Source organism: Callithrix jacchus, chromosome 1, assembly GCF_049354715.1.
Source record: "Callithrix jacchus isolate 240 chromosome 1, calJac240_pri, whole genome shotgun sequence".
Taxonomy (NCBI): Eukaryota; Metazoa; Chordata; class Mammalia; order Primates; family Cebidae; genus Callithrix; species Callithrix jacchus.
In genome coordinates this window covers 175,082,084-175,097,952 of record NC_133502.1, presented here as the reverse complement: position 1 = coordinate 175,097,952, position 15,869 = coordinate 175,082,084, and the positions used below count along the sequence as shown (strand labels likewise).

At 50.7% G+C, this 15,869-nt stretch overlaps 1 protein-coding gene across 11 annotated transcripts in view; it reads right to left on the bottom strand.

Moving 5' to 3' along the window:
- MVB12B (multivesicular body subunit 12B) overlaps nucleotides 1-15,869 on the bottom strand; it is a 242,513-nt gene that overhangs the window by 64,457 nt on the left and 162,187 nt on the right. For 7 of the 11 annotated variants that reach the window (XR_004729111.3, XM_078327399.1, XM_035257739.3 and 4 more), the window contains exons 8-9: nucleotides 12,409-12,464; nucleotides 9,810-9,869 (exon numbers count right to left, since the gene is read on the bottom strand). Coding sequence is in view for 10 of the 11 variants with exons in the window: in XM_078327399.1 (XP_078183525.1) it covers nucleotides 9,810-9,869; nucleotides 12,409-12,464 (116 nt within the window). In the remaining variant the exon portion in view is untranslated. Of the gene's footprint in view, nucleotides 1-4,098; nucleotides 9,448-9,809; nucleotides 9,870-12,408; nucleotides 12,465-15,869 lie in introns of those variants that run through there. The other 4 variants (XM_078327396.1, XM_035257726.3, XM_035257750.3 and 1 more) reach the window with 2 other exon arrangements.

Genomic DNA, 15,869 nt, shown 5'->3' with positions numbered 1-15,869 from the left:
AGGATCACTCTGTTATCCAGGCCAGAGTGCAGTGGCTCGATCTCAGCTCACTGCAGCCTTGACCTCCTGCATGCAAGTGATCCTCACACCTCAGCCTCCCCAGTAGCTGGAACAACAGGCATGCACCATCACACCTGGCTAATTTTTGTATTTTTTTTTAGAGATAGGGTTTTGCCATGTTGCCCAGGCTGGTCTCGAACTCGTGGGTTCGAGATGGGTGGGCTTCAGCAATCCACTCATCTTGGTCTGGCAAAGTGCTGGGATTACAGGTGTGAGCCACTGCATCTGGCCCAAATGTTATTTTGGTGTCTGTAAGCAACCCTGAGGAGCTCCCTGGTCATTGAGACAGCATTTTAGAATTCACCCGAATACCACCTAAAAAGCGGGACTCTGTATTTCTCCTTTTCTGGATTATTTATAGGACAGATTTAAAACCACACTAATTGCCAGTACTGGTTCCTGGGTGGATGAGAGCATGGGGCACTCTGGGAAGGTGCCCTCCCCACCCTCTGTCTTCATGCTTATTTTTACACACATACCAGGCAGCCTTCCACGTGTTCCTCTTTACAGGTACCACTTTACCCCAAACTTAAGTCCTTCTTTGAAGGACTTGCAAAAAGACTAGGTGTCTACCTCAATTTCAATTCTGTACGAGCAGGTACGACTCACAGCCGTAACCAGGGCAGGTGGTTCTGGCTGGCAAGCAGCATTCTGCTTCACTTCACCTCTGCAGGCTCGGCCTGGGTCTCTTACTCATATGATGGATGCCTTGGGCCACCACAGGAGTGACCTGTGTGGTGCTGGCGGCTGCTAAGACGACACTGGCTGCCGACAAGACCCAAAGTGGGGGATGGGGGCCTCCAAGACTCTCGGAATTAGGAACTCTATTAATACAATCTACCATATTAATATGCCTGGGGAGAAAGATACGATCATCTCAATGGATGATTAAAACAAATTTGTCAAAAGCCATCATCCATTTCTGATAAAAACATTTAGGAAAATAGAAATAGATGGCTAACACTTTAACATGAAAAAAAAAAAAGAGACAACATCTATAAATAGCAAGTCAAAGTGCAGCATTACGGGTCAATACTGAAACTACAAACTTCCATGAAAAATATGGATGAAATAAGGAGGCCCGGGGAACTGCAAGTCCCTGCTGAGGTATCGGACAACAGCGCACAGGAAGAGGGGCAAGCCTTGCCAGGACAGAGGCCTCTGCGTTTGCAGGCGACGCAACTGCCTGCCTGGGGAACCGATGAAACGCAGCTGGAAAGCCAGCAGAAACAGTAAAGGAAGCCAGTGGGAGAGCTAGCTCCAGAAATAATACACAAAAGTCAGTGGTTTCTTTATATACAAGTGGCAGAAAATAGAATAAAAAAAAAAAAAGATTTTGTTCACAAGCACTACAAAGACATAAAGCACCTAGGAATAACCTAAAGAGAAATGACCAAGACCCGGGCCAACAAGAGGCATCCTTTATTTCTGGACGGAGAGATGCTTGATCTAAGATACCAATTACTATTCTATTCATTCATGTACTCAGTGTAGTTCCAATAAAAATCTAGAGTGTAATTTTTGGAACTTCCTTCCCCTGCAAGATTCTAAAGTTCAACTGGAAGAATAGTCCTGTGAGCTAAATAGTAAAGTTCAGGGAAAAAAGAGAGAACTAATCCTACCCTATATTAAAGCTTACTACAAAGCTGTAAGATTCAAAATAGTGTGGTAATAACATAAAAATAGAAAAACAGAGCAGAACGGAATCAAGAAAAATGTCCACTCATTCACTTACATATGAAAATATATGATAAAAGTAGCATTTAAGTGTCAAAGAAAGATTGCCATTATCAAGAAAACTGGCTAATGTTTCAGGGTAAAATAAAGCTGTCTGTAGTTCTTACCTTCTAATACATTTCAGATGGGTTAAGTAGTTGAAAAGTATTTAATATTTTAATATATAACATAAGGGAAAATAGGGGTGAATGTTTTTATAATCTAACTATGACACAAAGCCCAAAATTAAACAAAGACAAAATTGCCCATGAACACTTTGAAACTTTTGTATAGCAGAACACATCATTTACAAGGTGAAAAGACACTGATTAAAGTATGTGTATTTGAACTTAGAGAGAAAAGGTCGCTTTCTTTAAAACATAATGAGCTCTTAAAAAGCGATGCAAAAGCTGCAGAAGCTGATAGAAAGCAACTGAGCAGAGAGCAAGCAGAAGAGGCTCCCCTGAGGACATGGTGCTCATAAGCATCTGAAGAGGGGTTCAACTTGAAGAGTGATCATAGATTTTTTTTTTTTTTAAGAGACAGGGTCTCTCTCTGTCACCCAGGTTGGAGTGCAGTGGCACAATCATAGCTCACTGCAGCCTCAACTTCCTGGGCTCAAGTGATCCTCCTACCTCAGCCTCCTCCTGAGTAGCTGGGAATAAAAGCAGGAGCCACTGCGCTAACTTTTATTTTTATTGTGATGGGGTCGAGCTATGTTGTCCAGGCTGGTTTCAAACTCCTGGGCCCAAGTGATCCTCCACATTGGCCTCCCAAAGCGTAAGGATTATAGGCATGAGCCACTGCACCCGGCCAAAATAAGCAAAGATTAATCAGTTAAACAGAGGGGCACATTAAGGTCCCAGTGAGTCTTAGCTGGGGTAAAGATGTGACAAAAAGTCCCCTCAGGCACCACTGGTGGGAATTCCAACAGCCCCGCCCGGTTCTTAAGGCAAATGGTAATATCCATCCCCTTCCAGGAAAGACCCAGGGGAGCCAGGGAGCGTGCACAAGGAAATCCATTGCAGCAGTGTAATGGTGAGTCATTGGGAACACCTCAAAAGTCAGTCAATAGTGGATTGCTTAGATAAATTATGGCACAATCATAAAAGGGAACAGCATGTAGTCATTAAAAAGAGTAAGGCAGATCTGTAAGGCAGCATGCGAAGACGTGTAAGACACACTAGAGTGCAGAGGCTGGTGGTGGCTGGCAGTACCGCATGAGCCTGCTGGACATTGTGTGTGGGTGTGCATGTGTGCATGTGCCCCAGGAGTGGAGGGTGAGGTTTACCTCTTACATGCTCCTGTGATGTCTGCATTTTTATAAACATGGACAACCTTGGTACTCAGGAAAACACTAAATATTTAAAAAATCAGTTTTGATCGGCAGGGGAGCTGCTTACAATGATAAACTGTGCAAAAGAACCTCCACAATTTATGGGAAGAGAATTAATCTTGTCTGTGGCATAAAACTGGTTCCTACGCTGTGGTCAGGCACTTGCAGGGTCTATGAAGCGGTGGTTCCAAGCTCTATCCTGTGTTTGAAAAGAAGCCCAAGACTTCTCTCATGATTTCTGCAAGGTCATCTACTTCACTAATTCATTAGGTTTCTTTCTTTTGGGCTGGAATTAGCTCAGTGGGACAGCTCTGTAGGAATTTGGGTGGCAGTGTTATGTCTTTTAGCAATACATCAAAAAAGAGAGAACAGGTTGGCTCCTATTTATTTACCTAAATTCTAACATATGAGGGAGGCAGATTTATTTCCCCAAACATTTCAGTTTCCTGACCGAAAAATAAAGAAATAACAAGGATTCTGGGTGGTGAAATGTTGAATCTCGTAGGTAGAGAAAAGGCACCTTATTTCCTGCTGCAGTTTAAGATACTACCACTAGATGGTGAAAAGGGATCACACATTTTCAGGCTGCAACCGTTCATGCCACAAAAATTCTTCAACATTTAATAAGCACCAGGAAAGCTTTCCAAAAGTAGAAAGAATGAACAATTGTGCGGGAATAGGAACATTTTGCTTTTATAAAATTGGGACGCTGCCATTTCATTATTGATACAAAAATCTGCCTCACTTTATTCCTGCTGGACACAGGTCCCAAATCCACGCTAACCTCGTATATTTGAAGAGACTGGCAGAGGCCCAGGCAACACGGACATCTCAAGGCTGAATTCAAAGATCCTTTTTACCTCATGCTGCCAAATGCATTTTCATTGATTCCACCTCAATGTCGTGACGTAAATGCCAGTGGAATCGGCCCCAAGCTAAATAAGCAATAAGCCCCATTTTTCAATGCACAAACACATAAAGATGTCAGCTCAAACTGTTTACTAATTAACACTTAAAAAGACACAAATTAGATATGCGTGGCTAAGAGCAATTATAATCAAGACGAATTTCTCTAGTCATTTGGGAACTGAAAAAAATGCCTAATTGCTGGAACCAATGTTTTAAAAACTGAAATCATGCCAGTTAGCAAATATGTTCATTTAAAGAACATTCCACGTGACTACACTCTTGAGGATTGACTACAAACATGAGAACAAGGAAAATATTTAGGTATAAAATTAAAATCGTAAGCTCCCTTAGATTTATAACTTCTTCATTAAATGTCTGCAAACAGCAGCCCATAAAAACCTGCAGCAATTAAGTGGTTAAATGAATTGCCTCCCTTGTCAATTTTAAGGGGGTGATTAATATTAGAGCGACCGTCACTAATTAGACCCTCCCTCATCTTTCGGCTTTAAAGTCGAATGAAAATGGAGGCTGTTACTCCACCAGGAGCACGGCAGGCTGACGAGGGCTTCCTCTGCCGAGGTTTTGACGGTAGCACCCCCGGAAGGGAATGGGGAGCGTGGTGGTTTCTGCTGAGGTTGGCAGCTGGTAGAAACAGCTCTGCACGGGGCTGGAAGTTGCTCCAGACTTCTCTCCTGCCCGGTGCCCTGTCACTGCAGGAATGTTTCACTCCTGTTCTCACAAGGCTTGCCAGTAGTTACGCACGCAGCATGAAACCTATACCCAAGGCTGCTGCCTCCTGGCTGTGACGGTGAGGTCTGCCAGGGAGGCCAGGGCAGGATCATGGGTGGGGAGGGAGGATACACAGGTAACCAAGACACGAGGATGATTTTAGAAGCTGCTGCCTGGACGGCAGAGCCAGGGAGCTCCCACCCTGGCTGCGATGGGGAATCCATCAGCTGGAGAAATGGGGCAACTGCTTACCAGGGAAATAAAGAGCAGCAGAGACAGACAATATTTATACGCCCATCTCCTCATGCCCAGAGAAGATGCTTCATCATGGGTGCTGGCTGCGAAATTACACTTTCCAGGCTCCAGGACATAGACAGCCTTTTGTCTGGGCAGCAGGGAGAACCATAAGGGCTTCACTGGGACAACAGCCCCACTGGGTCACCCACTGCTCTCCTGCAGAGCCAAACTGGAGGGGAGGGGGCAGGACAGGGACAGATGGGGCCAGGGCCAGAAAACTGCCCACTGTGACCACGAGGCTGCCACTGGCCGGCCAGTCCCCTGTCACCTAAATTTACTTCCTCATGCCTGGGACTGATATATATGAGCCCTGGGAGGACGGTGAAGCGTCATCCTGCTCTGGGTGTGAGGTGACAGAGGAGACAGGAACACAGGCTGCTGGAAGACACGGGCCAGGCAGGAGGCTGTCACTCTGTCACAGGGTGCTGGCAGGTGTTTGAGTTGGAATTTCTCTGTGAATCACGGCTTCCTTCATTTTCGCCCACCCACGCCATCATGGAGCACATCCGAGAGGTTTTGTCTTCAAAGATCCTTTTCTTCAAAATTTGCTCAATGGCGCATACATTAATTTTAACTTTAAAATATGACCATTCTTGGGCGTTTGTCGTGAAACTTCACCCAAGTGCATCAGGTACCATGACTCCTGTGGAGACCCCGGTGAAGAGCAGGGCAGCTTGCCAGGTGCCCTGACCATTGCACTGTGCGCTAGGCTGGACGAGCAGGCCTGTGCTCCAATTTGGGGTGAGGGTGACTGGGAACTTGCCCCAGAGCCAAATCTAGATGGCAGATTTGTCCCCAACCCCAGGCATCCACACTGGGAGGCTGTGTCCCGTCCACTGTCTACGCAGCCCATGAGGGTCCCTGCAGGCACCAGTGTCTGAGTGTGCTAGCTCCCCTTCCTGTTCTCCAGGCGGCCTGGCTGTTGGGCCCAGCAGTGCATGCTTCCTGGGGCTCCTCAGGATGCTGGGGGCTGAGGGACATTGCCCACCCACAACCGGGTGACACCCTGTCTGTCAATCCATGCCAGGCAGCTCCTGGGCCTGGCAGGCTCAGGCCATCTGTGTCCTTGCTGGGGGTAGGGCAGCTATGCTTGACTGGCTCTGGGGGGCTCCCTTTGGCTGCCCTCATCCCTAGCCTCCATGCTCAGGGTGCACAGGGTCATGGGGTTTGTTGGAGGGTGACCGTCCCTGAAGCTGAATGGTGGCAATTTTGCTTGGGCTTCAGTTCAGAAACTTCCCTTAGGCAGGGCCGGCGAGGACAGTTAATGCTAGCAGAAGGCACACTGGCCACGATTCTGGACAGACAAGACAGTGCACCCTCAGGTTCACACTTCTGTTTCCCTTCAAGGTGGGACTGCTCTCTACTAGATGAAGACTGTCACGCTTTTGGCCAGGGTCACACTTGGCCCTGTTCAGCTCTGGGCCGCTGCTGTGGGAGTCTGGCCTGTTGCTTAACTTCTTGAGTCCAGACTTCTCCTGTAAATGGGTGGGCCCCACTTCCTCCCATGGGTGCAGAGGGATCACGAAGGGAAGCACCTGCCCAGCACAGAGCAGTGCTCTCTGGCTGCCGGGCTCTCCACCGTGTTTGGGAATCCAGGCGAGCCTGAGGAGCTGTTCTGGATGAAAGGGAGGCACGGGCATAGTTTGTGCCCCTGAACCTGAAAGCAGCCTCCCACTGTATCTACTCTACTCTTTTTTTTTTTTTTTTTTTTTTTGTTTAATGGTATAAAATACAAAGGTTTACAGTGAGCAAAGCAAATGTCTGAGCAGAGACTTCTCTACCCCCAGGCTCCACACCAAGGGCAGCCAGACCTGTTCTAAACGGAAAGCACAAAATCAAATACCCTGACCCAGGGGACACCCAGCCCGCTCCAGGGCCAAACACGCAGAGCCCAGGGGTGACAACCAGTCGCTCTGGCTCCGGGCACCACTTCTCCTTGGGCCTCCAACTCCCACAAGCAATGCCGAGATCAGTGGCTAAAAGAAGCAACTTCAGGTTTATTTTTGGGGAAAAGCTTCAGTCAGCACCTCGGAAGGAGCCAGTGGGCCCGAGTGTGTGGACATCAACAGTGCGAGCAGGTGACTGGCTGGTACAAGGAACTTTTAAATCCTCAGGTTAAATGAAAAACTCTGCGGTGCTCTTGACTACGGCGATACTTGTTACGGTTTTCTACCCTGTTTAAGGTTCTAATCGCTCCCCATTCCCTGCATTTCTTTACGTCGACTTCAATTTACTTCAATAACAAATACACACTTGTTTTATTTTTTTTGTGAGACTCTCCCCAGGCTGCAGTGCAATGATGCAATCTCGGCTCATTGCAACCTCCACCTCCCCAGCCCAAGAGATTTGCCTGCCTCAGCCTCCTGAGCAGCTGGGACTACAGGTGTGCCCCACCACACTTGGCTAAGTGCCACCACATACGGCACTTTTTGGGGGATATTTTTAGTAGAGATGGGGTTTTATCATGTTGGCCTGGCTGGTCTCAAACTCCTGACCTCATGTGATCTGCCTGCCTCAGCCTTCCAAAGTGCTGGGATTACAGGCATGAGCCATCACACCTAGGCCAGACCTGTTTTTTTTAACCTGCTACTAAACCCAAAAAATACCTCTGGCCTTGGTCCACAGGGATGGTGCTTTTGGCCCCAGCAACAGAGCGGTGGGATGGCGGAATGCGTGGGCTTGCGCTGACTCATGTCCTTCTCCGTGGACAAGGAGAATGGTAATGATGGTGATGGTGGCGGTTGTGATCATGGTGGCAGCCAGCAGCCACTGATGCAGGCACTGGTCCAGGCCATCATTCACTGGACCTTCTCAGTTAAACCCACATAGACTCTGGACTAAGCACTTTTATTACTATCTTGATTGTGCATAAAAAGAAATGTTGGCTCAGAAAAGTCAGTGGAAGATCTGAGATTCTAGCCAGGCACTGACTCTAGGGTGCATCTCCACCCTGGCTCTGCATCTCCTGGGGGTGGCCACACTATGACTCAGGGCACCCAACACTGAGACGCTACATTGTAATGAAACAGATTTCAGTTCTTAGAGTGGGAAAGGGAATGAAGGTTTACAGGGTTCCCACCACATGCCCTGGGCCCCACACTGGGACCCTCACCCACCTCACCCCACCTCAGTACCTCAAAGGCCCACCCAGGGTTGGGAACCAGGTTGACTGGCCTCCCAGACCACACTGTCCCCATCGGCCTAGAGAGCCCCCTTGGAGGGACACAGAGCTGCCCCTTTCGTCAGTGGAGAGGCTTTGGAGCACAGCAAACTGGGTCTCCATCTTGTCTTAGGCCAGTTACTGCTCATCTCAGAGTCTCAGTTTCACCCCATGACATAGGGAGGAACGAGGCCTGGAGTGGGAACCAGTGATCATGTATGTAAAGCCTCAGGCCCCAAGCTGAGCACACGGCAGGTGCTTAAACAGTGCCACTGTGAGGCACAGGCAGCCCAAGCAGAACAGGAGGGGAGATGGCTGGACGCTGGGGCTCGTGCTGCCAGCACGTCACACCTGCATCCATCTGGCATCACAGAGCACCTGTGAGACAGGCTCTGCCACTGTCCCACGGCAAATGGCGGGGAAGTGACTTGCCCCCATCCATGGTGGAGAGGGCTGGTCTGGAGGTCTATCAATGTGGCCGCTGCTCTGGTGACCACCTGTGGCAGCAGCAGCCTTTCTGAGGCCTTTCTCACATTCCCTGGGATGCACCCCACACAGGGCCCTGTGTGCTCCCTTGCTTTGAGAAAGGCAGTCATGAAATTCTAGGCACACCTATGTTTCTAATGTCAGAGCCAGCCATTTTTTACCCCAAGTTATCAAAAAAAAAGAAAAAATCTATATATGACAATCAGGTTGGTTTTTATGATATACCAAAAATCAAAGACAAAGGGGGACTTTTTTGTTTTGTTTTTGCTATGACAGCTTTAGAAATTTGTTGTATTACATTGATTCAATTTTGCTTGATTTCAGCCATCTTTCAATAATGCAGGCTGCTTCTGCTATCCGGTACACAGGAGAAAACCCCAAGGAATGGAGAATATTGAAATGGTTCTACCATCTCCATCTTTGAGATGAATGCTCCTCTCGGAGGAGAGCTGGCAGTGGCGTGTGACTGCTAAACAACCCGTTCTGCCGAAGGGAAGCCACACACCCTGTGCTGTCTTAGGGAAACAGGAGGGCCCCGGTGGTCTCACTCCAGTTTGATTCCATCATTTCAACCCCCTTTCCTCAGAGTTGTCATCCGTACACCAGTTCCGGCTTTCTTTCTTTTTTATGAGGAAAAGGTACAAACTGTTCGGAACCAGGCTGCCAGATGCATTCCAGCTTAGGAAGCACAGCGGAAGGTATCCTGACACGCCCCTAAATTGTGGAGAGGTTCCGTCATTTCCCAAAACCCCTCCTGGTGGCAAATAATAAAGGAAATGGAGGAATAAAAGTCAACCTGGTGCCTGTCCTCCAACCCACACCGTCCCAAAGCTGAGACTCTTTTTCAGAAAGGAGAACTGATGGCTCTGTCTGTTATGTAAAACCTTCTGACTTAGAGAAGACAAGCTGTGGGTCATATTTGACTGGAAGCAGGAAATACATTAGAATTGAGTTACTTTATCTAAGACACACATTTCAGTGAAACGAAAGTGTTTTCCTCAGAAGAGAAAGGGACACTTCCACCTGTCCCTCCCCTGGAGTGGATCCCTAGGGGAGCATGAGAGACCCCGCTGTGTGGGCAATGCCCAGACCTCTCCTCCCCAACGGCTTGCTTACCTCTTTTTCAATTTCTGCTAGAGATTTGATGGTGATTCCCAGGAGATCAAAGGGCTGCATCTGAAAATACAGATGAAGTCACCCTTTTAAATGGCTGGAAAATGCTCCTCCCACACGTACTTTTATGCATGGCAATGGCAACATCTTCAACCATGGTGTGATCTAGTGTTTCCCCACCCACTTTCCACAGGAAGACCGTCAGTGGGACTCTCAGTCATGCGTGGGGGTAGCAGGAGGAGTTATGAAGGCCTGCAGCAGGAATGTGGCCCTCGAGGTGCCGGCCCCTGTGCTGTGGGACCTCTGCCTAGTTGTTGTCTGTGGCACTCAGGGGGGCCCGGGTCTCCTGGAGGACTGACTGTGGCTGGCCTGCTTCTCCTCTCTTTGCCCCTTGCCAGTGGAACATGCAGGCAAGGTTTGTTCTTTCTCGCTGCATCTGTAAATCGCAGGTGCCCAAGCTCTCCCCGGAGGCCGCCCAGCCACCCTGTCTGGGTAAGGCAGGAGGTCTAACAGGACTCCAGGGAGGAGGAGTTCCTCAGGGGGAATCCAGGGCAGGAGCTGGGGAGGATTCCAAGTGAAACAACTGCCCATCAATGACCATGTGAGAAATCAATGTGGTAAAAATGATAACACTGCATTTTAATGAGAGTTTTTATACTTTCATAAAGATTGGAGACTTAAAAAAAATGCTGGCTTTTCAACAGACAGCATGAAAAATCAAATACACATGGCAGTGAGTGAGCGGGAGGCCCACAGAAGCCTGGACTCAAAGGCTCCAAGGGCAGAGGGCACCCAGTCCATGTGGCTCCTGGTCTGAGAGTCCCTGCTGGGCACACCAGTGTTCTGTGTACCCTGAGGGGTCCCTGGCGCAGCCTCCTGGGGCCCAGGCTAAGCCTGAAGGCCTTTGACAGAACCCCAGGGCCCTCAGGGTCCTAAAGGGCAGTAGCCCAGGGGTGTGAGTGGAGCCGGAACCTCCGCCAAGCCAGCAGGGATCTCCTGTGAGGCTGGCTCTGGAGTCTGAGGACCCAGACTCAAAACTAGCCTCAGCGCCTCCTCGCCATGCAGCTGCGAATTAAATCCCTTCTTCATTTCCTCGCCCATTGAAAGCGGCGGCTCCCCTGGTGGGGCTGCTGCACGGCGCTGCACTGAGAAGAGTGGGGAGTGCAGGGCATCGGGCCTGGTTGTCTGTGGCCTTGGAGTCCTGGCCAGGCGGCAGCAGCACTTTCCCGAGGGCGGTCTTGGGACGGGGCCACCAAGTCATACACTCAGCTCGCGGCTGCTCTGCCGGTAGCCATGGAACAGTGTGGTGCTGTCTGTGCTGCCAGCCCGAGGGGCTCGAGAGTGGGGCCGCCTGCCCGCAATGCCTGGGACCCAGTAGAGGTGCAGCTGCTGTGTCATTAGGCTCTAACCACCTCACTAAACTCTCCCAACTGGAGCTGGTGCACAGGACAGAGCAGCCTCTCCCAGGGAACTGCGGGAGAGGCGCCAGCGTCGCCATGGCAACGCGGCCCCATGGAGTCGGCTGAAGTTACTGGAGCTCGCACGTCACAAGCGTTTTTCAAGATTAAGCTGCTTACCAGAAGGGTTCAGAGGAGGCCTATTCTATTTCACGAAAATGGAAACTACAGAGCAGGTCAAATCGCAAGCCGGGTGGTTTTTAAGCTGGATCCAAGAAAAACACTGAAGGATTCTTTAGCTGTGCCCAAGCTGGGGCCTTCACGATTATTAGCTACTCAAGGCCAACTTCTGCAGAAAGGATCAAAACCAGAAACGGGTTTTCTGAGCCAGCGTGGGCCAAGCCTGCATGGCTGGGAGGGGGCCACTGCCACCTTGGGGGCTGGCGCCATTGGAGGGCTGACCATAGCAGTGCCAGGCAGAGCCTGTGGCCTGGCACAGACACCCCACTGCCATGCAGGATGGGCGGCCCTCACGGTCTGAAGTCAGCCTTCGGTCCCAGCTAGCTCACTCGGTCCCTCTGACAAAAAGATGGCGTGGGCCTGGCCTGAGTGAGAGTGTGGATGTGGACGGTGAGGTCCACGCTGCCTGGTGTGGGCAGGAGACCATGGCTAGAGGCACCACATGTGCATGGCGCCCCCGTGTCAGAGGGCAGGATGCAGCCACGACAATGGGAAAATGAAGAAGCCTCCTTTTGACAGGAAACTGTCATCCTCAAATAAGAAAGAACAAAATATACTAAGCTGGACTCGGGAGACAAAGAACATTCACAACCGGGGACGTTCAGGCCGAGTTAATCACATGCGGCAGGAAAAGGCTCGGCTCCACAGCCTCCTGAGCTTGTCTGACAGCCTCCTGCTCCTTTCCCATCCCTCAGCTGTTGCTTTCTTCATTTCTCAAACATCTACTACATGGGGTGCTGGCTGATAGGGCCAGAGATGCACATGGCCCATCCTCAACCTCGGGAGTCACTGTCACTGGGCTGCGGGGTTCAGCTTCCAGCAGGAGAGAGGACATGCAAGCAGACAAGATTCCGGGGAGGGAGCGTGAGTGCTGCCAGAACAGCCCTGTGTGCCATGTAAATCAGGATGGAGGGACCTTAAGTTGAGGGTGGCAGAGGGGAAGGGCAATCATGCATAAAACTTACACTTTCTGGAACACAAGAAAACTTCTCTGAAATCATGAAAGGCACACCATCCATTGCTGCAAAAAAAGAAAAAAAAAGATGGCATTAAAGGTATTGAAGATGGCATTTAGATGTCCAGCAACTGAAGATGTTGACACAGAGAATATGAATGCGTCACAGAACAGAGCCAGGTGACACCCAGCACAGGTGTGTGAGAGCTATGGGAGAGGACAGGTCCCACCCCTGCTGCTGGGACACACAACCTACTGAGAGAGGCAGGTGCCTCATCATACCCTGAGCACCAGGCATCTATGTAGACAAGAGCTGTAGAAGCTGAGAGGGGCTGGTCTAGAACCCCCACTCTCCACCCCTGGAGTCTGCTCTCTGATCTGTAACTGGGAAGTCACCAGGGGCTGGCAGCCGAATGAAGGTGACACAGAGCTGGCAGGGACAGGCTGTGCGGAGACGAAGCAGTGAGCACGTGCATTAGACAGTCTCTAAGGTCACCTTAGAGACTAAAGTCACTAAGTGGGAGGAAAGAGGAGTTCAGGAGTCAGACTGGCTGGGTTTGAATCCCAGCTGGTAACTGCAGATGAGCAACTGAAGTTATACTGAAAAAGACGGCGCCGCCTACACGCCAGGGTGCCTGTGCATCGGAAGCGGAGTGTGCGGGGCACCGGGCCGGCGCTGCACAGAGTGGGTGCTTGGCAGGTGGGGGCAACAGTCACTGTCGCTCTCAGTCACTCAGACCCAGGGCGTCGAGGGCTTACTCGAGGCTCACCAATGCACTCAATTTTAACAGAGAGAAAGAGCATGGAACAGGACGCAGCGAATGGAAAAACCAGGGGTCCAGGGCCATGGTTCTGAGGCACGGTTCCTTTTCTGTGGCCGCCCCTCCCTCCACCCTGTCCCAGGGCATCACTGTCAAAAGCACACAAAAATGACCCAGGGTGTGCCTCCATGAGTGAGTGCTCCTCTACAGATTATAACCTCAGAGAGGAGGACTCTGGTGCCACACCAGGACTGGAAGTCCTGCCATGCCAAGGATCAGGTCACACTAGACGAGGCGTGATGCAGGCACTCTCAGTGCCAATGCGGCAGCCACGCAGCTACTGGGACAGTGGCAGGCCTCTCCAGTGCTGGCTGCTTCCTCAGGGCTGGGTGGAGTTGGGAACCCACAAGGGCCCAATGCGGCCGCAGTAGTGCAGGACCTGGTTGTGGTGCAGGGACGGGGAGCCCCATAGTCAGGGGTGGCCGTACCCTGAGGTACCCTTCTACTTTGCTCACCCTGTTTCTCCCTGAAACCTGAAATTACAGTAAGCAGAGTAGAAGCCTTGGTGAGTGAGCTTCCAGGAACGACAATCTTTGCTTCCCGCATTGTCTCCTGGAATGACTTCTCTGGAACCTAAGTGGTCATTTTTTTTTCAGTCCTAACAAAGGAGAGTAGCAGAAGTGGAAAGCAGCAAAGCAGGAGGAAAGGATAGAAGAGAAGGAAAAGAAGCCTGGGACAGATCCTCCCCAGTCAGCAGGAGACGAATGGCTCGTGCTACGTTCATACAGAAATAAAACATAACAAAGCTATGTTCACACCTTATTTTAGGGAAGGAAAGAAACAAAACGTTCTTAGGTCATTGTGAAGAAGAAATGGCACAGCTGGCTACAGCCGCTGTCCTTCCCGAGCCCTCCTTGCTTGGAAGGGCCGCTGTCCAGTGTGGCTGCTGGACTCAGAGACTCCTGGTCAGAGGCCTTCTCCATCTCAGGTGGTGCCAGTAACCTGCTGTGAGCTGTGGGAAGAGATTGGACAAAGGGCCCTAACAGGGCAACACTCCCCCAGAAAGTGGGGCAAGGGAAAAGCCCCAAACAATCTCGTTCAGCATATCATGCATTCAGACCTGTGAGTGAACTCTGACACCTATGCAAGTGTGTTGCTTCACAGATGAAAAAGTTCAGCCTTGAATAAAGGAGACTTGAAGAGCCACAAAGCCTTCTAGAGAGGGGCAGAGCCCAGTCCCACCGGATATCCAGGAAGAAGTGTGCCAGCTCTCACCACCGTCTGCCCGACGCTGCCCCACACTCTACCTGACTTCTATGTCCTTCCCGCTGCTGCTGAGATGGGCGAGGAGCTCCTAACACTTCTGATCATTTTAGAGACTGGGAAGCAGAGGCTCTGCGAAATCAGTGCTTGCTGGAGTCACACAGGTGGGCAGCAGTGACCCCAAAGCTCTAGACAGTACAGGCTACTTGACCTCCCCACTGAAGTCCTGAAGCCCACTGTTTCCACCTGTCACTGTCCTCAATTCCCGCTCTCTGCACACACCCACCTCTCCCACAGCTTCTCTTGCCTGCTAGACAGACAGCAGGGTCCATAGCAGAGTCTTCCCTGCACACCCAGGCACTGTGCACAGGCCCTGGAAATCGTGAGTGCTCACAAGCACAGGTCCGAACGCTGGGGGAGTTTCTCAGTGAGCTCAGCCTCTGCACACACCAGCAAGCTAGAGGCTACTACTGCTTCCTTATTCCCCTGCAGAACGCACGAGCCAGCCACCCCCCAGGCTTTCTGCCTCTGATGTTTTAAAGACCTTATTAGTATTTGGGGGTGAAGAACTGCCTCTCAATGGTGACAGTTGTTTCTACCTACACGTCACTGTATGTCTAGGGAGCCTATGTATTTAAAAGGTGGGAAGGTGATGTGCACAGACCTGATGACACTAGGAACTGAGGGAGCTGGGAAGTACTGGGGGCAGCAGAGGGGAAGGGAGGCTCCGCCCATGGGAGGCCTCCCTGATCAGAGGCTGTCAGTACTTCCTGTGCCTCCAAAGGCCAGAGAAGGTCAGGATTTCCAAGACAGGGTCTCGACTGGCATTGAAAGCCCTGCCCCCTTGCACCTGACCCTCTTTCTGCCCTGCCCATCCCCTTCCTCCCTCTATGCTTGTGCCCTGGCTGTCCTTCCTGGTCTTCTGAGTGCCTCTCCTGTGGCACACCTTCCCTGAGGCCCTCCCTGGGATCTGGCCAGGCCTGTGTCTCCTTTCCATGTCCGAGTCACCTCTGCATTTCAGGTTCTCAGACCAGGGGCAGGGCCTGGCGGGGGCTCATGGACTGTGCTGGACAGAAAGGGCTGCTGTGGAATTGGGTAGGAGGCTCCAGCCTGGGGCACGAGCCTACCCTCTCTCAGGACCTGTGGACCCTGCTCACCGCCACTCCCACCTGCTGCTGCTGGAGATGAAAGCCATGGATGGAAGAAGCCTGGGAATCACTTGTAGGAACCGGGAAGATCTAAGCAGGGAGGGAAATGTTTCTAAAAAGTCATATAAAATTAACCATTTTAAAGTGAACAATTCAGAGGTGTTTAGAACATTCACAATGGTGTGCGATCACCACCTCCATCTAGTTCCAAAACATTTCCACCGCTCCAAAGCCAAACCCCTCACCCATTAAGCAGTTTCTCTCTGCTCCAAGGAATGTGTTTCTCTCTCCTTCAAACT